This window comes from Watersipora subatra, chromosome 11 (assembly GCF_963576615.1).
Source record: "Watersipora subatra chromosome 11, tzWatSuba1.1, whole genome shotgun sequence".
Classification (NCBI taxonomy): domain Eukaryota; kingdom Metazoa; phylum Bryozoa; class Gymnolaemata; order Cheilostomatida; family Watersiporidae; genus Watersipora; species Watersipora subatra.
This window is the reverse complement of record NC_088718.1, coordinates 34,105,158-34,132,492: the sequence shown is the minus strand read 5'-3', so window position 1 is coordinate 34,132,492 and position 27,335 is coordinate 34,105,158. Positions and strand designations below refer to the sequence as shown.

At 34.6% G+C, this 27,335-nt stretch overlaps 1 protein-coding gene and 1 long non-coding RNA gene across 3 annotated transcripts in view; one reads left to right on the top strand and one right to left on the bottom strand.

Annotated features, from left to right (window-relative positions):
- The window catches only part of LOC137408374 (transient receptor potential cation channel subfamily A member 1 homolog), a 49,467-nt gene extending 43,561 nt beyond the window's left edge, over positions 1 to 5,906 (bottom strand). For both annotated transcript variants that reach the window (XM_068094875.1, XM_068094876.1), the window contains exons 1-3: positions 5,848 to 5,906; positions 4,517 to 4,610; positions 2,360 to 2,446 (exon numbers count right to left, since the gene is read on the bottom strand). In XM_068094875.1, coding sequence (XP_067950976.1) covers positions 2,360 to 2,446; positions 4,517 to 4,610; positions 5,848 to 5,858 — 192 coding nt within the window. In that variant the 5' untranslated portion in view covers positions 5,859 to 5,906. The remainder of the gene's footprint in view (positions 1 to 2,359; positions 2,447 to 4,516; positions 4,611 to 5,847) is intronic.
- Positions 5,907 to 15,886: 9,980 nt separating this feature from the next.
- Positions 15,887 to 18,066, top strand: LOC137408798 (uncharacterized). Its single transcript, XR_010980132.1, has 3 exons — positions 15,887 to 16,024; positions 16,853 to 17,197; positions 17,681 to 18,066. It is a non-coding gene; the product is annotated as an uncharacterized lncRNA (long non-coding RNA).
- The last annotated feature ends 9,269 nt before the right edge of the window (positions 18,067 to 27,335 follow it).

Below are 27,335 nucleotides of genomic sequence, written 5' to 3'. Positions count from 1 at the left end.
TATAAACTCAGCTTGTAAACAATGCCGCTGGCCATTGGCCTGGCAAAAATTACTAATAAGGGGCCATTGCATAGCGTTATTACGTTGCGTAATAGTAATAAAGGAGGGCAGTAACGTAGTTTAACCCACATAGCGACCTATATCGCCTAATGAATCCATCAAGCTCACGTGGTTTAATTGTTCAAAGATTTGCCTGGTGAATAGGAGGTTCCGAGATCAAATCTTCTGCGATACGGTTTCTTCGTTCCAAGATTTTAATAGCTATAACTAGAAATACTGAACTACACAAATATAGACAAACTTTGAGAAATATAGATTTACCTACAGAGCACTCATTGTAAAAAGAAATTAGCAATTCTCTCTAGCACCATGTTGAACAATGGCAACATTATGACAAGAGCATTCAACACATGAATAATAAATTACAAGGCAAAAACCGTATATCTGACATGTTATATTTGAGATTGTTGTATATTTTATTATTAACTATAACAATTTCTCATATCGAACTTTAGATAATGTAACATATTTGTACATCTAAAGAAAAAATATTCTAATTTGCCTTCATAGGAAATGCGACAACATTCAGTTTTATGCATTTGTGGTAATGATGACTAAACAGACCATCATGAATGAATTATTCAGCAACTGCTAATGAAGTATTAACCATGCATCCCCAATATGCAGAAACTGCTAGCGTCCCGTCCTTTAACATCTGATGATTTAATCACTATGTTTCCATGGTGCGCAGTACTGCGATGCAGCCCCCTCCAAAGTCGAGAGGATTGTACGTTTCCATACTGCGCAGTGGTTTTCAGCAAATTAGCCAGAAAAGAGAAATTGTATAAATCGAATCGCCTGATGGAGAAATTGAATCGATCATGGATACCGAACGTCAGAAACGGTCTTTTTATGCTTCTGTCATCATTATATTTTTATTTACAATACACATTCACAAGGTTTTACAAACCTTAACACAATTTTTACAAAGTAATATCTTTTTAATAAGTATTTTTTAAGTAATATATTATTTAAACGTTAATTTAGGACTTGCCACCTATTTTTCGAAAAGTGTTGGCATTGATAAAAAAAGTCTAGGAAAGTAGGCCTAATCACCTCAACATCCTCGTGGGTGCAGACCATAATTAAATTTAGGTGAAAGAAGATCGGAATAGAAAAAAGATTAGCGGGATAACATTTGTACTAGTTTATGGCCCTCGAAGAATCCGTCTCCACGGCATGAGAGCTATGCGCAGCCACTGCGCAATTGCTGTTTCCTTGCTGCGAATTTGCACTGGCTTCGCACTGATCAGTGCGCAGTGATTTCAGTGCGAAGACGCAGTTTCCATGATTCGGAGAGGGCGCAACTCCGAAGCACTGCGCATCATGGAAACATAGTGATTGAAACCTTGACTATGCTCACTAACCATTACAAGCTTCAAATAATCATCAAGGTTCGTGTAGCCTCCTAGTCTAAACCTCCTTCGATGTATACCACTGTTAAGCATTTTAGTGATAGAAGCAAACCAAGTTCTGTTGCAGTTACAAATCATTTTAATAATTAGCAAACCTCTTCCATTTCAATTATTTCTACACTTAAATAAAACACACTTAAATAAGCAGAATAGAAGAATAATCAGCTAACGCCCATATGGAATTAGGAAGCAGGCTTACAGGTTCTCACTGATCTTAGCCAGCTACGCAAATGCATAACTAGCAACATGAGGCCAGGGGAGATAAATCTAACTTTAATTTATATATTACCAATGAAATGATTAGCTTTTTATAACCTGAAAAATTGTAATCTGGTAATTTGTGGCAGACAACATGATTTCAGTAGGTTGTATTCATTTTGTTTTACTATTAATTATGATTGTTATGAAGAGCTTTTACCATAGCAGAAAAGCAAAATAGCATTTACATAGAAATTTATGCGTATTCAACTATCTTCATGACTTGGAAATGACAAAAACTAGAGACAACACTGAATGCCTCAGCCTCCCCTAATCTTTGTCATTTTCTCACTCAAGTAGCTACAGCAAAAAAGAAACGATATGTTTACGGCTAACTATAGAACCTCAGCATTCAAATCGAATTTGAGAACATGCACCGATTTGACACTTTGGGTTTTATGAAATTTCTTATGTAATATATAGTAAAAACTTTTCCTAGATTTTTTTACGTTAAATGGAATTTGTGTAGAAGGAGGTGTAGGTTACAGGAGCATCTCCCGCGTTCCATTTTTAATACATGATTTAAAAACAGTAGTTAAAATAATTGTTAGCGTTTAAAACCTGGTTTTCAAGTGAAAAAACTTCATCGTTTTAGCAAGCGGAAATGACTGCCAATTCTACCTCACCTTCACAAGGACGCAGTCACCCTCTTTTGCAGCTGTATGTAGAGGAGTAACACTAGCATCTTCCTCGCCGTCTTCGTGGTAACCAACCTGACATAAGAACAAGAAGAAAGAGAAGTCCTCATGTAACATGAAACATACTTCTTACTGATAACCAAATACCTTGATAAAATGCAAAGAAGGAGCCATAGCTCCTGTTCATTACCTACAATTGTGTTTAATTATTACAAATGTGAAATCCTTATTACACCAGCACTATTTCCACTGAACTACTTCTTCCATAAAAACTGATGGAAAAAGTGTTTGTTAGTTGAATTCTCCATCTTTTAACCAACTAACCTCTGCCTGTTAGTTCAGAGTATCAATACATGTACTATGTATGACAGATGATATGAGTGTTTATTAGCATACAATATCTAGGCATAGACCAAGAGCATGTAAAATTTTAAAGTAAAGGAGTGAACAAGCGTGTAGTCAGTACAAATAATCAAACATGGAACAAAAACATTCGCAGTATAAAGGCAACAACAACGAAACAGCGATCCAGACTAACTAAACATTGATGATTTTGTCAACCACTTGAGTAAACAAATCTTTTTTTGATATGATCTTACTAGCTTCTTTGATGGCAACCTAATGTGTGGCTAGAACATTGGCTTCTATAAACAGTATAAGTTGTGAAACAAGATTTATTACCTTGCATCAATAGCCTAGTTGTTTGGTGACACTTTTAGAATATTAAAACTGTTAAATCTCTAAATTCAAGGGTTGTTCATGCGTACATACCTTACTCAAACTCTTAGTGAGACATAGCTTTGCGAGAAAAATCAGCAAAATGCATTGAACGTTCAAGCAAACTCAAAAGGAAACAGGTCCTTGTCGCTGCATGCTCAAAGCAGAATGAAATGTCGCATTAGTGGTTAAAGAGAGCTCTTATTTTGGTTTAAGTTATTTTTTTACAAAAATAAAATATATAACAACTGCGTAATCATAAGGTGATAGACTGATAATCTTTTTTTCGTATTTGGTCTGCCTTATTCAGGTTACAACCAGCCATAATATATGTGGAACTAAGACTGTTACTAAAATTTAACAGTAAATCTGAGTCAGGTGGTTCACTCGTACAAAACTGATTCAAGCAGATGTAACCAGTTCAAACACATGCCAAAATTCTTGAGAATATCGCAACCTATTAAAATAATATGCTTTTTAGTGATGGCTTAAAATGCAAGTCTAATCAGCAGCAAATAGCTAATCCAAAAATCTACAACATAGCGGTTGAGTGTAGAACATAATCATCGGAACTGACTACTAATGTTTCAAAATTAAAATTAGCCAAATAAAATCCAAGTCAAAAAATGTTATGGAAACATGCTGAGTGCCATTAATATATATATTTATTTGTGTGGAACGATATTAAAGCTTAAGATTAAACAGTTGAGACTAATTTTGTTAATGAGATTAATTAAGATCAATTTTAAAACATTGGATGTTAATCCCTGATCCTTAAAGATTTAAGAATAATATTTTGATTATCCAAAACCTTATTTTACAAATCAAATTTTACAATTCTGGCCGAGCAGCTGATTTCATCTCTTTTTGAACAGAAAACAGAGGAGCATTTAGTAAAACAGCTTTTGAGACATATTGTTGAATGCTGTCATCAAATTATTTAAAAAAATTAACATTCATGTAAAATATGTTGAAACTTTTATAATTCTGACATAGAAAAAACACACCAGAATATAGGGTTACCTTTTGGACAACATTCTAGACATGAAGAGAATAGTGCAGTCATTCAGATATAAATAATACAGCACTCAATTTAAAATCAATTAGTTATGTTACAATCGAATCATATGTAAGGATGCTAGAAAGACTAACTGGAAGCAAAAAACACACAGTTAACACAACCATACTTACAGTCTTCAGTTGCCTGCAACATAGTTGTCAAAAAGAGTACATTCAAATATAAATTTGAAATATGAACCAAATGGAGAAATATGGACTCAGTTATTTCCGGTTTGGATATATTAAAAATATGAATGCACTACTTAGCTGACTAACTGCTATTGTTCACCAAATCCTCCTTTTGTTTCCATGAACATCAAATTTTTGTTTTGCAAAGGAAAAAAATATCATGTTTAGAATATATCTTACCTGACTTAGAAGCCTCCGGAAAGGAGTAATTGAGATGGACTGGGGCATCTCAGAGATAAAGTCTACTGCATCAGTCATTATAGGTTTGAAGGTGCTTCATCATCAGGAATACAAACAAGGTTAATTTTCAAATCTTAAAATGTTACTATATATTGTCTTTATCTTTTACTCGAACCATCTCTTTGTCCACAAAAGATGTAAATGTTTAAAATGTTCATAGACTTTGTTTCAAGTGTACTCAGTAAGAGACGGTCGTGATCTACCAACATTAATAATTTACTAATGAAACTTTAAGAAGTTTTAGTATAGAGGTTATACAGTATAGTTTTAGTATAGAGTTATAGTATAAAAAACCTGTTTTAGTTAGAATATATATTTTTGTTAAGATCTTATGTCACCACGTGATATAAAATAAATTTTAATAAAATAAATAAATTACATTTTATATAAAATTACGTTTATTAAGTCTCATTTCTATAATCAGGTTGGCATCGAAGGAAAACACTAGACTGCATCTGACTAGCATTTCTTAAACAATAACATGTAGATATAAAAATGTGGCAATCAAATGCAAAGTCAATAAAAAAGGTGGTATATGTTATATCATTCTTTTAACATGCCATGTGATAATAGAAAGCAGCCTTTTGAAAGAGAGAAAAAAAATTGAATATCATTTAGACCAATTGTCCAAACACAACTGTTATTATTTGTATTAATAAAACAAGTCATAAAAAAGTGTACTTTCGTTAACTCAATTCTGACTGAATAGAGATATACACACCCTTTTAATTACGTCTGAAACAAGAAGTGAGCTAAATTGAAAATCTTTTCATCGCCATTAGTTGTGGCCAGCAATGCCAAATATTATGGCATCATTATTTGAACACAATGTTAACAATTTTTTTTTATCGTGGCAGTGCATCTCCTAAAAATCAGCAGTCGTAATTCCCACGATATGATACATTTTAAAACGGAAATTTTGAAAACGGAACTTCTATAACTCGCTCGGACTGCCCTGTAACAGTAGCATTACTACCTTATACTGTCGTCCAATTTAACTGCATTACACGCCTAACAAGGGCCATTTAAAAATCAATCAACTAACTTAATTTTATCAAGGTTAGTTACTTCTGTTTCAAACAAACTTGAAATAAAGACGCTAATACATAAGCTGTTTTACAGTATATAGTGTAAAAGTTGAATATATATACGCTGTTTATAGCAGACCTAACAGTATATTGAATAAAGTAAAACAAAGCAATAAAGGTGTTGCTTTATGGTACAAACTGTTAGCAAGCAATGGGCGCTCTAATTGTAACATAGGTACTCACTATTCGTTCATTATTATGGTTTGTAGTCGGAAACGGATAAAGCTTGCGAACCCTTTAATCTTCCGAATGCATATAACGGCTTATCAACGAGCGTAAGCATTAGCCAATAACGGAGCACAAGATTGAACATCTCGTCAATGACCAACGGTACACCGTCTACTAATTTTTTTATTGCTGCAAAGTTTATTAATGGAATCGCCAGAATTGTGTTAGTTAGGTTTTAGGAAACCTCAAATAATCACCTGTCCCATAAATAGCTTTAGAGTTCCGTACCGTTAATTTAAAAACGTAAGTCGGTGAACTAGCGAGTAAAAGGTACATTTATTACATAGTCTAAACTTTCTCAGAAAACTTATCTACATGTAGTTTAAGTTCTAAAGCAAATTGTTTCTTCATTATCATTCTTATTTTATTAATGATGAAACGTCATGGACCAATTGATAGTTACTTCAAAGGTGAATGAGAGTATGTGATGATAGATTTCGAGTGAGTGAGCAAGACTTTCCACTGGTGGAAATTCTTGGAGTGAATGAACAATGATATATCATTGGAATGATTGAGTGAGTGAGCTTACTATTCATTGTGACATTATCACATTAGGGGTTTGGTTTTTCATCTGTCACAACATCACCCACAAGTGGACTAATACCTTACCAACATTAGAAATGATTGCATCATGCCTTTTGCACTAGAAACTTATAAATCCCTTACTTATCATGATCTAAACTAGAAATGATTGCTGATCACAGCCCTGCCACTAGAAATGATGGAAAAAGGCCAAAGAAATGGTAGGATCATTTACCTTCATTGTGATGCCAACTTGAATCTCTCAGTTTATTTAAAGGTGTAGGCCTACCCCAAATAGCTTTCAAGTGGAAGGGGTAGCATTTTCACATCAGGTGCACAGGCTATTATGAAACCTTAAAGGGAAAGTAAACACAATTTACTGATGAAGGCCAACTTTTACCCTATTTGTTTTGTGTAATTTACTGCGCTTAGCAAAATATAAATTATTTCTTACAACAGATAAATACTCAGAATAATATTTTAAAAACGAAAAAGGCCCGTGCCCTAGGACATATACCCTAGGACACTTATGTATTTGCCTCATCTAACTTTTGCGTTTTCGCAGAGTCATCCTCTCACGAAAATTTCATGTGCGAAACTAAACTATCATAACGAACAAGCGAAAACGCGGAATTAAATACCCTAGGACACTTATGTATTCGCCTCATCTAACTTTCACGTTTTCGCGGAGTCATCCTCTCGCAAAAATTTCATGTGCGAAACTAAACTATCATAAGGAATGAGCGAAAACGCAGAATTAAATAGCTTTGTTCGTTGATAGTCCAAGAAACAAATGGCAGCAAGCGATCAAATTAGATTATCGATCTCGACCACACAATTCTACCTGCGGTTTACAAATACAAACTAGTCCCAAATTGAAATTTTTTTTACTTACCGGTGAACCGAACCTGAAGAATCTAATTATGTCTGTTCCACTGCATTTATTTTCACATCACTATATTTTTGCACTCATCAGAGCTGCAAAATTAAGTTGCATCGAAATTTTACTCTGTATGCTACTCACGAAACTAAACACTAGCGAAATATAAGTGTTCTAGGGTAACTGAGCACAGAGTCTTTTTTCAATTGCGTATTTTGCAAAAATCGGATAGATAACGACATTACGAAAATGAGTGTGAAACGGACTCGCCACTGGGAACACTGATTCTCAATCAGTCATCCAATCACGAGACACGTAGCATTTGATTTGAATCGTGATCTAATGTGAGGGACATCGCACGTCTCCCGCAATTGGGACAATCCGGAAACAAGTGCACATTTAGAACACATGTCTTTGATCGTCATTGCTAACACACGTATCGCTAAAATATTTCAACTTAAATTTATATCTGTCATTGTTCTATTACGTTCACAATACAATGGCTAAAAGACTCACAGCTAAAACAACCACTCCTTATAGAAGCTACCCAATTGATGACGAAGTTGAAGATGGGCAAAGATATAAATATATCAGTGGTGAACTATTCAATGAGCGCAAGCGAAACAGACAGTCAGATTCATCATCGTCATGTTCAACAACGATTAGTATAGCAACGACCATGAGCACTACTATTACTACCACTGCTTCAACTACAATTGCTTCGCTTACAACTACCTCCACTGACGTCTTACCAACTCCAGATAAATTTTGCAAGTGTGGCAATTGCTCTGACTTGCTGACAGCTATTGTAAAAGTATGTTGCTACACTAAAAATTTGGCTAATACAAACTTTCAGGATGATCAGTATATTCCCTGTATAAATAGCTGCATCCTGCAGTCTAATTTACTAATACATCAGATATTGGGGAAAGTTTTGATACAATTCTCATGGTTCAAGCATCAAAGGTATTTTGGCTTCAGAGGGGATGCTCTTCTGTTTACTAACATGACTAATTTAAACTACAGACACCATGCTTATAGAAACTATATAGATTTCCTCTATGGGTACCTTAAAAGAAGAAGCCAGAAAGCTATTCCTTCATGCTTTGTTGACTACATACGCACAATGTGGTCTGATCCAAATGTGAGTTATGTAGGCTTCAAAAATGTGGAATCAGAAGATGAAGATCAGAATGACGCAGATGAACCGGAGCTTTTTATTATGGATGAAAGAAATTAATGTAAGTTCAGTTGTGAGTTGAACAAAATATGGTTTTTATAAATCTTTTAACTGAATCTGACAGCAACGTTACTTAGCTGATCTTCATGACTTGTACAGTGAATAAGTAAATAATGTATGGTTTGAGAAATAATTATATTTCAATCATTTGACTTGCGCCGTGACATAACAACACCACATTTAACAGCTTACATTACATAAATCTAAATCGTGTTATACAAAGAACTGCATAATATTTATAATTTGAATAGCCTGTTATATTAATTTTATCAAAAAATATCTCACATAAAACTAGGGATTGAGTTTAACTTTTATGTAAATCTTGACCTTATGCATTTCTTTTGCTGTATTACCATCTGGTTTTATAAGATTTTATGAAAGTGGAGCTGCTCTGTCCTGCAATTCAAATATTTGTATATTACACCATCATAGTAATTTCAGAATGTTGCACAGTACAGTGTTAGGATAATTTAAGACTGCATGTTGACTGTATGTTCATGCATTATTCTGCAGACTATGTGATAATGATTAATTGAACCAACATCTTGACGCCAAAATGTGCTTTTATTACATTACAGTTTATGTATGACTTACTGCATGTACTTTTGGAGTTGATCCAATAGATTTTTTACAGATAATCTTCAAAAGCTCTCGTCGAAGTTCAAATCTTTTTTCAGCATATACATTTCTTGTGCGAAAGCCTTTAGCTTCTTTAGAGTAATAGACTGTCATCTTCAGTTCCCCATCGCTATCTTTAATAAATAATTTTATAATAATTAAAATTTAAAGCCAGTTATCAATTGTGTTATTACAATCTCTGCATAAATTTATCAATAATGTTGTACAAGCTGTAAAAGTTGTAACCTTGCTGAAGGGTAGTATAATCCATGTATAATTTTATTGCAGATACAGCTTACCAGTCAGAACTTCTCTTCCCACATTCGCGTTTTGATCTATCACTGCTAGTTTAATTCTTGTAAAATATCTTGGGGGATCAAAGTCTATTCGCTTTGGTGCATAACTTAATATGAGGCTGTGGAGGTTTTCTAAAGCACCCGTGTGTTGACCATGGTTTAACAGACGCAATGTGTTTAGCAGTCTGGCTTGCCCTAACGCATCACAAAGGACTTTGTGGAGTTAACCATTTCACCTTTCTTTCCATTTCTCTGTAAACATCAAATTATTCGTTGTTATTTTTTAAGATATTATAAATCTGCAAAGTTTTTGTTTATTCAAATGTCAACCAGCTGCAGAATATTTACCATTTGTACAATTTCTGTTTACTATTATGCAGAAAATGACTACATATTCTTATATCACAAACCAAAGGCATTCTAAGTGATGTATAAAGTATTATATTACACATCTCCCTGTGCTTTGATATTTCTGAATATATTATTAGATTCAACATACAGCTTTCATTCCAACATTGGGTATAAATAATATATTTTTTCATCACTGACGGATCAATTGGTTCATGAGAGCACTGGATGAACGTGTTGCGTCCTGGAAAGCTCCTGTGAATATTAGCGACATGGTATCTCATGCTAAGTACCATCTCAACCAGGAGCTCAGCATCGCCTTTACACTGAGCCGCAGAATACCACACATAGTTCTTTATTTCCTTTATCCAAGGGAGCAACTCTTTTTGATCTTTGCGCACACACGCTCTAGTGAGATTTTTGGCCAGATCCTTGGCCTAATGCCATATATCCTATCAAAAAATAAAAATATATACAACTTAAGTTAATATGTTTGAATTGCTTCTAAACATCACTTACAGTATTACCACCATTACTATCACCATAACCGCTATCTACCACCATCACCAACACACTAACACTATACATAGTTAGATAGTTATACCTGATTGTGAGTAATTCCATGCCTATTTTGTCTCATGTGCTTTGCAATGCCGAGATGACCATCGGTTGTCACTACTTTGACACTGAGATCTGTGGTGGCCTCATTTAGTAACGACACAAAAATTTGTTTTTCAGCTGCTGTTGCTGATGTTGTAGTAGCCGGTTCTAATGAAGAAGAGTGGGTCACTAATCCAGTATTCTGAAAAATGACACACCGACTTGTATTATACTATATTGCAACCGTTACCTTGAGAGGTAATGTAGAAATCACTTACCGGTTCCAAAAATGTCTATGTGCAATATCTAGCTGAATGACCGGGACTGTCAAATCTTCCATCCCCCGATAAACAGATCTCTTCATCTAAATCAATAAAAACAAAGTAGAGTACAATAAAATGCATGAAATGTAATATTAAATTTTCAAGGCTAACATGCGTCACCTACTCTACCAGGTCAACAATGGAATACATTACATGATAGCAATTCTGTACCCACCTTGGCTTGCGACTATGTTCCGAGCTTCTTCTACAGCTCCTAAATCATATCATCCACTGCAGGCATACGACATACATACGACTTCTGGTAGCGGTAGAATAGTGTTTTCGATGTAATCATTAAATTAAGAGAGTTCGCTACTTTTGCAAACTGAGTGTAAGTTTGACCTCTAAAAAGTATAAAGGTAAAATCAAGTTTTATTTACACAATGTATAACATATATTATACACAATTTTCATGCAAAGTACACAGAGAGTCCACTTAGTTTTGAAGCAGTAATTATTAATTTTTAAGAAAAATTATTCTGGATAAATATAATGACGGAGTGTCAAAAAGCCATTACATTTCATGACTACTTGTGTTCCTTGCATGAGCCATGTCTGGAGTATTTCAACGGAAACCTGTCTATAAAATCGCATTGATTGACTTACGACAAAACAATGCTTGATGGCAGTAACACATTGCCAGCATACTTCCGACCCAAAGAGGGTTGAGTTGACCATGTGTTCACTTTATCAGTCTTTACATTGAGCATTGATAGTTAGGTTGGTTCCCATTCTTACAAAGGTTGGACTACCAAGGCTAGGCGAACGGCAATCTGTACAGCATACCTGTAATGCGAAGCAAGTACAAAGCTTCATTGCAAATTCATAGTCATTAGCTGATTTTTAATATCTGAATACATTAGAAAATATAATATAGACTTTCATGACTGCTCAGTTTTTGAGCCAAGTGAAAAGAGTGATTGTGGCCCTACTCATAAACCTTCATGATCCTAAAAAGTTACATTCTCTTCACCATCAATATTCAAGCCAATGGTAAACTGACTGCTTAGCAGTTAAAATGCTGAGCTGAGTTAAGCTGAGCCAAATATTTCATTCAATTCAAACATGCAAATCTGGGACCTACCTGATTGACAAACAGGGTTTCCAACTGCGAGCTGAAAACAATCCATCTTGCTTGTGTGACTGGATCATCAGTTTCTGAATGTGGCACACTTTGATCTTACAGAAACAAAACAAGCATTAAGATAGTAAATACTAGTAAATTCTGAAATACATACAGATGCTCTTCATCCAGACGACCTTGACACAATAGCAACATAATAATATATAACATCCCTTGCAGATTCAATACAATGAAAAAAATAGCTACGTATTCTTCAGAAACAGTGCAATTACTTCAACTAGTAATACATTGTAATATTATGTATTCAGTTACTACTCACCAGCATCACCATAATCATCTTCTACACCGTTGTCATCATCATCTGCTAGAAGAGCATTTTCTTCAGTTCTTGCCTCAGAATAGCTATGCTCTGAAGATGGTCTACAGTACTTAATAGATGACCAACTCAAGTCAGGAGATGGTGGTGCATCATAGCAACTTGAGTTATGTGAATAATTATGGTCACCATAATATACTTGGTGTTGGCAAAAAGCGACAAAATCTGGAGTTTGACAGCTCTAAAATAATCACAAAATTAGCATGTTTCTTTGTTTTTTAATGACAATTTATAATAGGAAAAAATGGAACTATATTATAAATACAACATGCTTTCATGAAAATATAACAGGCAAGAATGATTTTGATTCATGCATGGAAAATACTTACAAAATCTTTCATAATAGGTTTGATGATATGCATGCTGCAGTTATTACATACTGGCTCAGTCGGTAACTTGCAGTTTTCGCATACTGGCTCAATCGGTAACTGTAACATGTATTTCAATGCAATATTAAAATAAAAAAATAAAAAAAATAATTTTAATTATTTGAATATTTTAGCCATTTAAATCTAATTTTGTAACAATCATAAAATAAACGATGAAGTTTGATAGTAACTATTTCTGAAATAGCAATGCTGCGGCGATACTGTCATTAATCAATAAAATAATACAATCTCACCTCAGTATCAGTAGTTTTTACAATCTCTACACGTACAATAGATGGGTAGCTTGAATCGAGTAATGGCTTGACCTCAACATGACTTGTACTTGCATGGGATGATTGCTAAAATTATAGAGGAAAAAATAAATACCAACACAATCAATAACAAACTGAGGCCTACTTTAAATCTGCATTTTATTATTATATAATTAGATTGTAAAAATTAGGTTTTCTTCTGATGAAACAACGTTACAAAACAACACAAATACTACAAATATAATCATGTGGGCTAATCGCTTTAAGTGATCTGTAAAGCCTATATTAGTAATGGTAGCATGAATATAACAATAATAATGCAATCCAAATTTTATGATAATATTAGTCATATATTTTATGAACAATTAGAGCATTTCTGACAATTCAGACAGAACAGAAAATTTAAATTCCCTTACTAACTTTTACTCAGTTAACCAAGTTAATTCAAGTGAATCAGGTTAACATCAAATGTAGCCTATGCAACTCAGCCTGAGTCTCATTGTCACCCAGTCATATCAAATCATTTTTTGTACTAATGTACTGTACTACATATTTTGACTTATTATATTTATTGATTTATATTATAAAATAACTATATTTTTTATTAATATTTATTCAAAATTCTTCATAAATTCTTTACGGTTGAGATTTTCCTGTTTGATGATGCTCTATTTCTGTATGGTACAACACCATTAGGGAATGGAACCTCTCCCTCTTTCACTCTTAATCTTGTAATTATCCCAAGTTGCTCCGAATAAAGCTGGCTCTTATGGAAGTGCCTAATGCACACAAGCACTAGCAGGAAGTCTGTGAAAAGTTAAGTTGGCACGCTTTGTCTTAGACAGCCATAGTTTTGCTAAATTTGGCGACTGAGAGACAGGAACTCTAAAAAAGGTTATGTTACGACTTTTAGCGTCAGATTCGCAATTAGCAAAGAGACATCTACCATCGTAATTAACTGACTGTGGTTAAAAGAAAATAAAATGCGTTGAATTACCAAGGAATAAGTAAAGAAATCGTTACAGGAAACGGCTGCATTAAGAATCAGTGATGGTCCGACGTAAATGCACCAAAACATATTTTCAACTTTGAACTTGCTAAACCAGTAGAAATATCTGCTAAAATTTTGTTTTCTCGTTCAATTAACATAGTATCATGCATTACCAATCATATAAAACAATGTTAAAATTATGTGTTTATTTTCACTTTAATTAATCACAAAGCTTTTTCTAGAATAACTGATGAAAAGTGTATGTGTATCACACAGCTCCAAATATTTAATATCATGCAAGGCAATGCTTGTAAATTAATGTATTATGTATAACTGACTGACTCATTACCTAAACTATGCTAATACTACATCAAACCCAAGCTTTATTTTAGATGATTAGGAATGATGAAAGTCTGAGGCCATTAAATTTAAATTTTAGACCCGCGGGTTTCTTAGCTATTTGGGGCACACCTTTAATGGGTGATATTATTGAGATTTAAGGTGATCTCTGTTTGCTAGGTTTCCTTTTGTGTCTATGTTAAAAGATGAGGCTGTATGCACTTGCTTAAAAATTAAACCATTCTCATTTTTCCTGAGTAGTTGATTTTCTTGGGAAAACTTGAAATTTCCCTTCTTTTTTTTGTACTGATTGTTTCTTCCAAACTCATTTCATTTCCATTTTAATGAATATATCTGTGAAGTTAAGCAATCAAAATGAATTTACTCTGTAATAAAATAATACAAATTATACCATTGCAAAGTATTTGTTCTCTCACTGAAAAGCTTTGGAATTAGGTATAAAACAGACAATCTTACAAAGAATTTTTGCGGTTGAGTTTCCCCAACTCCCCTCTACCGAAAGGGCGCTCCGGCGCCCTCTCGGACTTTCCCCGCGCCGCTACGCGGCTTGGGCGGGCCGTTGGCCCGAGAGTCACCTCGCCTACTTGTCACCATAGAGTACCTCCATAACAACCCTTACACTTCAAACACTGTACATAGACCTATTAACTATACTAGACTAGGCAAAGCAAAACCATGGTGTCCTACATAAATAGCTACATTCTTTGTGATGAAACGTCATCGCTTTGTTTACGTTCACCTAGTCAGGCAAGTGAGTCATCATTGTTTACATTGAAATCATGAAGAGACATTTTGTTGCTACATGTAATTTGACAAATCTACTAAAGTACAAAATATATTTGTTTTGAATTTTAGATATAAAGCATATACACTAAGCATTTTCTACCCCGCAAAGTTGTAAGCGTAAAGTTGAATATTTAATATGTAAAGTGTGTAATATTTAAGTGTAAAATGTATATTGATCCATTTCAAAAATATTGCATAATTATCAATGTTGTCCTATGCTTTGGGCTAACATGTTGGGTAGCTAAGTGTACAACTTATTTTAAATGCATATATACTGGTAAATGGTACACTGATCGCAGTCTGCCATGGGTATAAATGTTGGGTATTGGGTGTTATGCAAACAGTATCAGAAAAATCGCAGAAAGCAGACGACATATGGTACACTTTTCTATACATATTGTGAAGGGCTAGGCGTGACTAGAGATGACCAGGCTGAGTGACTAAAAAATGTGAGTATTTAAGTGGGACACAATGCTGAGCTGTGATGCATTAGATTGTCCAATCTAGTATAGTTAATAAGTTTATGATGTAGTAAAAAAAATCTTCACTGTACGTAGTTCTTATTTAAAAAGTCCTTGGGGAGCAAAGGTATTCAGCCTATACGGTAGAAGGTTTTTTGTTTTCATCCTAAAAGTCTCCTTTTCGCTTTAACTCGCTACAACTAGCAAAATTCTTTCTCATTGCCATCTTGCGAGTACTTGATTGAGACAATAGTAACTAACGATCATTTATTGAGAATACTCAGAATACACAGTGCATCATCTTCATTGCTATATTGAGAGTGATATATTGTTAATGTTGAGTGGTATATTGTTAACGTTTAGTGGTATATTGTTAATGTTGAGTGGTGTATTGTTAACATAGTGGTGTATGGTTATTGTGATTAGAATGCAACAAGTTTATTACTGTTCTCCATTCGTTCACTAGCCAGAACAATCTACATAGCCAGAGCCCACGCAATGCACAAAATAATAAATCAGTCTGACCAATCAGCTACTTGTAAGCAAGCCAATACAATGGAAAAAGGGGAATCCTCTTCAAGCTAAACAACAACACAAGATACACTGGGTCAGCAAATCATGCTAAAACATAAATCGTACACAAGAATATAATAATTTAGGTCTAGGTAACAGGTATCATTCACTATGTTTCCACGATGCGCAGTACTTCAGAGTCGCACTCTCTCCGAATCATGGAAACGGCGTCTTCGCACTGAAATCACTGCGCACTGATCAGTTCGAAGCCAGTGCAAATTCGCAGCAAGGAAACAGCAATTGCGCAGTGGCTGCACATATCTCTCATGCCGTGGAGACAGATTCTTCGAGCGCCATAAACTAGTACAAAAGTTATCCTGCTTATCTTGTTTTTGCTATTCTTTCGATATTTTTTCACTGAAATTTAATTATGGTTTGCTCCTACGAGGATGATAAAGTGGTTACTTTCCTCAACTTTGTTATCGATACCAACACTTTTCGAAAAATAGGTGGCAAGTCCTAACGTAACATTTAAATAATCTATTACTTAAATAGTTATTAAAAATATATTATTTGTATAAATTGTGTTAAGGTTTGTAAATCAATGTAAATGTGTATTGTAAATAAAAGTATAATGGTGACAAAAGCATAAAAAGACCGTTTGTGACAGTCGGTATCTATGATCGATTCCATGTATCCATCCAGCGATTCGATTTATACAATTTATCTTCTCTGGCTAATTTGCTGAAAACCACTGCGCAGCATGTAAACATACAATCCCTTTGACTTCAGAGGGGGCTGAATCGAAGCACTGCGCATCATAGAAACATAGTGATTGTGTTTGTCTTTTATATTTTTTTCATTGAAACTTTTATTTTCGCTGAATTGAATGTCATATGAAAGCCATGTTTCTGTTGGATAGGAGCCAGTTCTATTACCACAGTCTGTACGGAAAAAATGTTTCACGACTTTACGATGATTTCGTGGAAGGCTTAGAGAAACATCTGGGCAAGGAGTTGGCATTGGCATTTAAATCAGTTCAAGCACAAATAGGCTCCACCAATTGTGGCCCATTTGCAGTTACATGTATGTACTTGATCGAAATCTTATTTGCAACTAAACTCTGCAAAACTGCATTTGATGAGCAGAAACACAGGGCACTTGTTGTGACCTGCCTCCAGTAGGGTGAATGAACACAACACAGCTCCCTCGATTACAACTGCCATCAAAGGTCAGACAGACCAGGGCCCACACCACCCGTGACAAGGTAAGAAATCATTGATACAACCGTGCAAATAATCACATAATTCTTTCGCAACGAACCCCTTGGTATCAATGACAAGATTTATGAAACACACTTGGGGAGCGTTTACAAAACACACCTGGAAGTGTTTCAATTATCCCGCAAAACCTGTACTAAAAGGTTTTTTCCTTGTTAAAACTTTGTGGAATTGGTGGTTCAATCGAACTTTTTGCATTTTCCGTTCTTCAAAAATTTTATATACACAATGCATTGGTTTGCAGAAAAGTTAACATCTGGTCTTGATGTGCCGTTATCAGTTTTAGTTTGCAGGAGATGAGAAAATAACGGAACTTCTTCATTTATTAGAACACACCCCTGGCTGGAGGCGTTTTATTATTCATAGTAAATGGTCAAATCACCAAAAAAATATTTCGATGATGATGAAAGGAATATTTATAATAGGATTTATTTACTCTCCGTTAACATGCCAGCATATGTTTATTTTAGCTATTCTGTTCATGTCGAAGACCTCTTGACAACACTGATTTGGATGCGCCTGATGGAGAGATGGTACTGTGTGGCAGTTGCAACTAGTGGGTTAAGCGTCGATGCATCATAATGAAACCTACAGATTTGGACCCTTTCACTAGTGCTGTGGATGATGAATGGCATTGACATAGGTATTTACATCCTCTGGGTGTTTCTTATTTACATGATGCAAGATCCACGTTATGGCATATGTATAAACTGTATGTATGTATGAAGATGTATAAACTTGTTCTATATGGTCATGATGGAGTTTTAAATTTGCTTCATCATTAGCTACTATTTCCGTTTATATTTTGTAACGTCTCATTTATATGATGAGGGAGGGGCTTTTTTCTGTTTCCATTATGGCCAATTAGCATCACAAGCCATCAGGTTGGCATTTTTTATGTGTTTCTACTATATACATGTACATGTCGAGAGATATTTGAATACTCGTTTATAAATTTATTGAAGTGAAAAGCTCAAAATAAATTAAAATGAGTAAGGTAGTGAATAAGGCCTTTCTTTTGATATCAAAGATAATTATGAATATAACAATGATCTTGTGTCAATTACGTTGGCCTAACATGCATATTCTATTTCAAAGCAATTGATTTTGCATATTGTGCATGTGCGCAAACAAAAAGGGAGAACGTTAATTTGTAGATACTCTACAGTGAACGAATTTAGTTGTTGATAGTAATATCATAGGTCCCTGGTGCTCACTGAACCTATCGTTCGACTCATGGGCTACACTAGCTCATCTGTAACTTTTGAGGAGCACAATTCTGACTTATTGTCGATCTGGCAGGGCAATCCATTTTTATCGTGTTCTAAACCAGATTCGCCATTCGCTCACTGATGGATGATCGGAATTAATCTCTTTCTACAACAAGGTTGAACGGATATTGTATATGACGCAACAAAGCATGAACTCACTGAGTGAAGCAGATACAAAGATTAGATTAAAACAACAAAAAGTAGCAATTCATCACCGATATTAATAAAATGCATATTAGAATTTGGGTAAAAAAGCAGACTATTCTGATACATGTAGAAAAGTAGCATTACTATTGGCATCTATCATGAGTGCAGTACGTCACTCAATTTACACACGAAAATACTGCTGTCAATCACTTGCACTTTGTCTTTGTATTGCTGCTTCTTCCTTCTGGTAATATCTTGGCCATGTTTCACGCATACTTCATCGTGTGTTTCAGCTTATATTATTTGATGTATGCTTGAAGACCATCTAAATTGCTGAACGCACGTACCGTGTACATGGCAATGGAGTAGCCACCGTCTTTAAGTTGTAAAGAAGCATAATGGGTACTGTAACAGTAATTTAGGAAATAATATCAGTATTTGGCTCAGACTACTACTAAGAAACATCTAAGACCGACTGCAGATCTACTGGCCTATGCAATCTTGTTCTAAAGAGTGATGCTGGCAAGTAAAAAGTATACAGCTGCAGTCGTTTAAAGTGTGTAGGTAATGTTATGCAGAGTCTAAACACTGTTACATTGCACTCACTTTTGGCTGGGCCTGTACTGATTATTGATTGACTGAGATTTATGCTAACCTTCAGTCTTAATAAATTTGTGCAGCCACAACCGAAATTTTGCTCCACAATCAACCTAGTACCCAATAAGTAATATTATTAACAAGAAAAAAGGTGGGTGTGTAAGATGGTGACGTAAATGTTTCGCAATTTTATAATTCTCAGGATAAATAAGCTTAATAAGCTATAAGACCACCAAGAAAGAAACTAGCTTATCACAGAAGGAGAGCACAAAGCTCAATAACAATTGAGGAGTTCATTTCCAAAACCAGTTATTTCCATTTTTGGCACTTTTTGACTTTTTAATCTTAAATTATACTCTAATAATATGAGTACCTTGTTCAATGGAGTTTTTGTTCCTAAACTAATTATTTCTCATACATTTCACCCACTAAAATCTTGGTTTTGTTCCAAAACCAGTTATTTCCTATTGGGTTTCATTCCAAAAGCAGTTATTTTTTGTGCTTTCTTTTCAATTGGTTGTTGTAAAACTAGGTCAACTTTTTGATTCATTGACTTAGTTATGCAAGCTATCTCTCTACTGCCTGTGCTTTCATGATGGATGCATCTTTAGCAAGTAATTATACTGTAGCAATATTAAATGACTTTTTGGAAGAACCTGTGCAAATAACCCGACCTGCTAAAAAAACAAAGAGAATGTAGAAGGTAATTCATTTAAACCTTTTACTGTTAAATTGGCTTGAAACCAAAGTTTAACTAAATTGCAGAAGGCAAAGAAAAATTAAACAATCACATCAAACACAATGCATGTTTTTTTGTGTTTAGTACAAAAGTTAACTGGTGCTAGTAGTAGTAATCTACTACTATTTTTGCCATTGCCTCTTTCGCAAGCCAATGTATCGGCTTGCACAGTAATATAAGTACAGACCATAAGTCGATGGATCGCCTTGTCAATAGGGTGTCACTTTTCTTTTCATTACAAGACCCAAGCATTAGCTAGACTAATCAAATGATGTCTTAAACAACCTTACTGCCAATCACGTCCAACCAATAAAAAAAAATTTGGCTTAACAATTTCATTTTTAATTATTTTGCAAAACCAGATCGTTATTTTTATAGATATAAGAAACACACCCCGTTTGTTCAACGCAAAAAAAAGTTGTGAGAGTGAGATTTACTAAACAATTTTATACATATCTTGTAGAGAATTTCTTTCTAAATAAGATGCGTTTTACAGTAAAACGATATACGGTATGTTTTTATTTTCGAGATATTATTGTATATAACATGTTGGGTCACCGCTAGTAACTAGTGCGCATTAATTATTAGTTCACCTAAAGCTGTGGTAAAAGTCAGACTATTATCTAAGACTTATTGTTTAAATCACGGGTTGCTGATTCTTTCATGTCAAAAGCAGTTATTTCTGGAAATAACTGCTTTTGAAAAAAAATGCAGAAGTCTGTTGGATGTTTACCATGGTTCTTGACAAAATTGTTGAACAAAAAGAAAGTATAAGCTTGCTTTGTCATTTTTCTTGAAAATTAGCTAAAAACTATGCCAATTATATTGAACAATATTGAGTATACAAAATTTTCTTGTTTGTGAAAAATGCTAAAATCGGAAATAACTGGTTTTGGAAATGAACTCCTCAATTGTTGCTGAACTTTGTGCTCTCCTTCTGGGGTGGTCTAGCCTGTATGCAGGCCAGACTTGGTGATGGTTATTATTTTACAACAAGGCTTCACTCAACAACTACTCACCTCACTTCGGGCTGGTAGCAAAATGAAGACAATGTACTACTCTAAATAAATTATGGTTATTCATTAGTTCCTATATCATATACACGCAGGATCGGAGTGAGAGAGAGAGAGTTAAGCTATCTCTACCGTATACACCATATACCGCAACTGCAGGACTTTTTAGATAGGAACTAGACTTCCCCGAGTAAAATGCTGCTAGGTCACTGTAAATATATGATGTGATTTTACATTAGCACTAAAATTATGTGCATGGAGTTGCAAAATACATTCATTCGATAATCTTTTAAGATGGTTAAACGTGGGCGATCTTTGTACGCTTTCACAGTACTGTTGTTATGCTCAGTTTTGGAAGAACTATGTTATACATAAGTATTTCACATCCACATGCGAATTTTTGTTAAATTTTATTTGTCATATTATTTTATTTTTGACACTGGTTGGTTTGTACGCTTTTCCTTAAGCTGTTGAAACACTTTAAAGCTTCGTATTCATTATATAATCTAGACCAGACCAGCATAAGTAACAAATTCGGGGTTAGTGAATAACTACAAATTTCTTTTGTTTTTTTTTATATTTCTAGTTCGACTTGATCTGACTACGAAAAGGATTAGTAGTTGAAGACATTTTTAAAGAAAATAAAATTACTATTCAAAGTACATGTAGGAAAGTCTCTATACTTTGCTGAATTTTCTGGATTGTTTTGCTCATTGTTATGTGAAAAATCATTGTTATCAAAATATGTGGGTACCTACCTGTTTCAACACTGTAGAATAAGGCCGTCCAATGGGTTCTTCATTGCTTATATACCAATAGTCTTTAAAAGCCATGATGTCACTAGAAAGTCGTTAATCCTATACTGTCATAATTTGAAAGCTTTAACACCATCGCAATATGACTATTGACATTGACTCCAAGTAGTGTCTCACCATTGCCGTATACATTGTTACACTCCATAAGACCTCGCAACACAAATACACACTATGACTTTTCTCCTAGAAAAATCCCACCTCGGAAGGTCTTAACTCTTAATTTCATATATTATCCTTTCCAATAAATCTAAACCACTCAAGCTATTAGTTACGTATTTCCAAATTAAAACTACAAAATTTACCTCTCCTATACTTCATTTACTTATTTATACTTTATATGATCACTTTGAATTCTTAAATTCCTCCAAATTTTTCTCTGTTTCTAATTGACTCATCATCTCCTTCGCTTTCCGAAAACTCTTTCTGTGCACCCAGGTCAAGGGTCTTGAACTTCTCTTGACCAGTGCAGGCATATGCCGTACTGATAGGCTCCCTGCTTCCAGACAGCTTTGGGGTCTCAAGAGATTCTTCCCGGGGCTTACGAGCAAGACCAACAGTTTCTACCGTGGCTTTCTCCGCGCTGAAGGTTTCTTACCCAGAATCACCTTCCAGGCTTAGATAGCAAAATCCAAAACCCGCAGCCTTTTCCCCTCCAGCACAGACGCTGGTAAAAACACTGTCCGCTGCAGGCTTAGCCTTTGCAGATCTAGTGAGCATTTGGGCTTTCACTTTGGCCATCTTAGTTAAGAAGCCTTGAAGGGCGACAGAGCTTTCATACTCTTTCCTCAACTCTACTTTCTCCTTCTCTAACTGTACCATCTGCTCCACAAATCTGCGCTATAATTCCTTTCTCCTTAATCGAAAATTTTGTCTTTTCTATCAAATTTACTCTCATCAAGGAAGTTGTCAGTTTCTACTTCATCTAAAAACCCCCTAACTTTACTCAAGATTGAAATTTTCTAAACTTTTTCTCTGCTTTTTACAACAACGGTTTACTAGGACAAAATCGAGAAACTTACCCTGGACGTTTGTTCTCACCTATTTCCTCTGCTTTTCTTTTGCTTCCTTTTACTACCTTCACTATCGTTATCACTTTTAACTGTAACTTCAGGTAAGTAGAATTCTTCTAGGCTGTTGTTATCGCAATCCTGTTTTAGAAAAATAAATTTTTTCTATTTCTCCCAACTTCACTATTTTCTATTCTAATCCAGTAACTGCGAGAGTTCTGTTCTCTTCCAGTATGCAATTTTTCTTAGGAATTTCTGATGTCTTCACCCATAGGCCTATTATATTACCTAGACAGAATTTTAGTAACTCACTAACTCAGAATTTATATCATTTTTCCTTAACTTTAGATTTAGTAAGTAAATTATTTTTTTTCAGTTATCCATAAACTATATCACTGTAAAATCTATATAAACCCATCGGACTGAGGATATTTAGTATTACTGGTAACAACTTGAAATCCATATGATTCATCTAAATTTCTAAACACTTTACTGCCAAAACATGGTCCATTATCAGAAAGAACCACTCTTGGTACACTAAAATTTGAAAATGGATTTTTTATTGCTGAAATAATTCAGTTGGATGTCTGAGAAGCTATTGGAATAACATCAATCCACCTCAAATAATAGTCTATAATTACCAAATATAATTCATGTTCAAATACAAAAATGTCAGATCAAACTACTTCCCTCAGATCAGAGGGTAGTTCATTGACACACATAGGTTCATGTTTGATATCCCTGTGCATAATACGGAGATTGCGATCATTCAACAATTCTTTAATATCATGCCTAACAGCAAGCCCCAAAATGCTGCTGCGCTCTCCTACTATATTTATTAACACATTGATGATCTTTATGACTCTTAGATAGGAATGTCATAAAGATGAAATGTAAATGCGAGATGTGTAAAACAGTAAATCATTAGAAATGTTTAACCTTTCTCTACTTCTATAAAGTCTACTTATCTCTTCATCTAGGTTTGCACTTGATTCTGGCCATCTATTCTCCACGTATTTGATCACAGTTTTACCTACTTCATCATCAGTCAAAGCTTGCAGTATCTTCTCTGCATCACTATTTATGTACTTAGATGGAGATATGCAGGATCTGCGTACTGTTCTACTTCTGTGTAATTCCCACAATCAACTGTACAGCATTTAGGCTTATTTGGTCCACTTAAAGTATTTGCTAGAAAAATTCCTTTTTCAGGAGTATAAAATATAATAGGGTCATATCTCATAAGTCTCAATCTATGTTTCCAAATCCTAGTCATCAAATTAGCCGTGTCCTTTTTACCCAGAATTGCAACCAACGGTTTGCGATCCGTTCAATTTCAAATTGTTTATCCACAATGTAATAATCCAATTTCGCGCACACCAAAGTTATGGGCAGAGCCCTTTTCTCAATTTTAGCATACCTAATTTTAGCAGATTTCATATTCCTAGAAGCATAGTCTACAGGTTGCCACAGATTGTCACTATTTAACTGCAACAAAACAGCACCAATAACACTTTTATTAGCATTGGCTGAAACTATGTTTCTTAGCAATATCAAAAGCACGCAATATAGGAGCTTTAGTCAATAATTTCTACATTTTCTCAAAACCTTATTGTTTTATTATAGCCCAATGCCATTCAGGCTTTGACCCTGTTACAGCATATATTAGAGTGTAATATTCTAAAACAAGATTATTGAATATACTCAAACAATTGACCATTCCAGGCCCAGCACCTGCACTGAACACGATATGACCAAAAATTTCACTTGAGTGCAACCAAATTCACATTTCTCCTTTTTCAAAGTCATACCATCTTTTTGCATTTTTTAGGACTTTCTTTAAATGTAACCATTGCTCACTAACTGTTCGACCAGATACTAGTACATCATTCATTAAATGCACCACCCCCTTTACTTCTTGCAGTATTCTTTCCATAGCTTTTTGTAAATACTCAGGTGCTGAGGAAATTTCAAAACACATCTTATTGAAACAATATCTACTCCAAGGAGTGACGGAAGGTGTCAACAATTTACTCTCAAGGTATAGATTTATTTGCCAAAATTCAGAATTACCATACGATTTCAAAAACATTCTATCTTCAGATAAATTACTTAGCATATTAGAAATTCTGGGTAAAAGATATATTTTCCTTTTAACTTTTTGCTCAAATGTGTCAAGTCTACACAGATTCTAATCTCACGCCCAAATTTTGTTTGGTATAAGGGTTAATCCGAAACACCATTCAGTAGGTGGTTCTACTGATTCAATAATACCCCTAGTCAAAACTTTGTCCACCTTCTTTTTTAGCTTGATTCTTAAGACCAGCTGCAATCGGTTTGGGTGTAAATACACACTTTGGTTCTGTGTTTTTTTTTCCAGCTGATTTTTAAAAATATCAGGTCAAGTGCCTGAACCCTGAAAAACATCAGGAAGCTCTGTTGAAGGATCAAAATTATCTTTGCACGTACTATTACTGACGGCAAGCAAATTTAGCTATCATAACTCATGTAATTTAGAAGATTTTTCCAAGAACCTGTTAAAACATACCCGGGAGTGTCAACCGACCTAAAAGCACCTTTTATTTAAACTTTGCACACTCCAGCTACAGATAGAGAATATCCATCTGCACTAGATAAACTACATTTAGGTTTACTCAAATATGACCCAAGCATTTTACTAGTCTCTTCTGTTGCTGTAGAGACTTCTGCTCCAGTATCTAATATAAACTCAATATATTTTATTTAATTTTAAAAATTGTTTAATCTCACTACCATATACCCTACAGGATGAATTAATTTGCGGAGTTATATTTCACAAAAATTGTCTTTTCATGCATATTCGTGGATGAATTTATTCGCGGCTAAAAACTGCCACTCTTTAGGAAAAGTTAACTCTATTGCGGCTAGTAATAGAGTTATTCCTACGCATGCGCACACCGCATGTTCCGGTTTATATTTAGCTTACAACTGCGAGGCGATCATGCTAAGCTACGGTAAACAATTTTTGCTGCGTCCAGAGGTTTTCACGAATATTCATCGCTTTGGAGGCCTTTGATAAGCCAACAACTTGTGGTAAGTAATGAGTTTTTCACATTTACTAAATTAGTTGAATTTTACTTTGGTTCTTCGGTAAAACGCAATACTTTTTTTTCCATCCCTACCGCTTCATTATTTGTTTTAGTGTGAGAGAGAGATTTTTCATCATACACCGAAGAACAATGATTACAAGGGTGGTAGATGTCATTCTTAGAAGATCACCAATCATTCAGGGAGGTCTGGAAATTGAGGTTGAAGTGACCGCAGCTACTTACGAGGAGGATATATGTTTTTAAAAAAGGAACAAAACCACCTTTACGAGCACAAATCTTTGGCCAACCAGCAGAACTTTGCAATAGTAAGCCACGAGGACAGTTCTGATGATAACTTCCTTACCAGTCATGTAGTAGTAAGAGAATCGCCTTTAACATCTACCCAAGACAGTGACAGCGATATAGAGCTGCTATTACCAAAATAACTAGTCAGAGAGCACCATTACACGCTAGTATTCACTTATCAAGAGTATCAGTTTAATTTTATTGCTAGACAACCGCCATATGGACTAAACTGTTATATTTACTCCGTTCACCGTTTGTAAAATTTTATTTGTATTTGAAATATTTTATTTGTACTCTCAAGTTTGTAATAAATTATAATATATCTATACATGATATAAAATATATAATTTAATCATGTTTGCTGCAGAGATATCAAGGAGTTGTTGTCGATGAAGGGGTCTAGGTTGACTGGTTGCTTCTCTGCCAATATTCCTGCCTTGATGAATAGTACTACTTGTCTCTAGTTTTCGTAATCGGAGTAGGTTGTTTCATTCTCAATCTGCAGTAAACACAAAAAAGAAAAAATATTAACGAGTGTTAAGTAAGTACAAAAACAATAGCTGAAGTATTTAATGAAAGCGATCAGTTTTTAAACAAAATAATTAACTAATGCAGTTGATTATGGAAAAACGTATCTGCACTGCAAATCAAATACATACCATATTGTCCAGATCAGAATCATGATCGTCCTCGACTTCGGTATTAGAGATTGATGGAGTTGATTTTAATGTAAAAAGACTAGGAGAGCTTTTTTTGCGATGCTGAAGCCATTCCGAATAACTTGTGAAAACCTTGAATAATTTTGTAAAGTTTGATGCAATGGCAATAAAGCTCGAAACCTGGTGATGATTTTAAAGAAGTTTTGGAACTCGGCTACGTTTAGTACTTCTGCCTAGCAGTTATTTTCGCGATGACGCCATTCTGCATATCTTGTGACAACCATGAATAATTTTGTAAATAAATGTGATGCATTGGCAATGGTGTTAGCTCAAAGCTCAGGTAATGATTTTAAAAATGTTTTGGAACTCAATTACGTTTAGTATTTATATTAAAAACTAGGCTAGCGACTAGTTTTCAATTTGATGCAGTAGTTATGTTCTCTTGTGATTAAAAATTGAACTAATTATTCACGGACTTTAATAATTCGCGGGATTGACTGTTC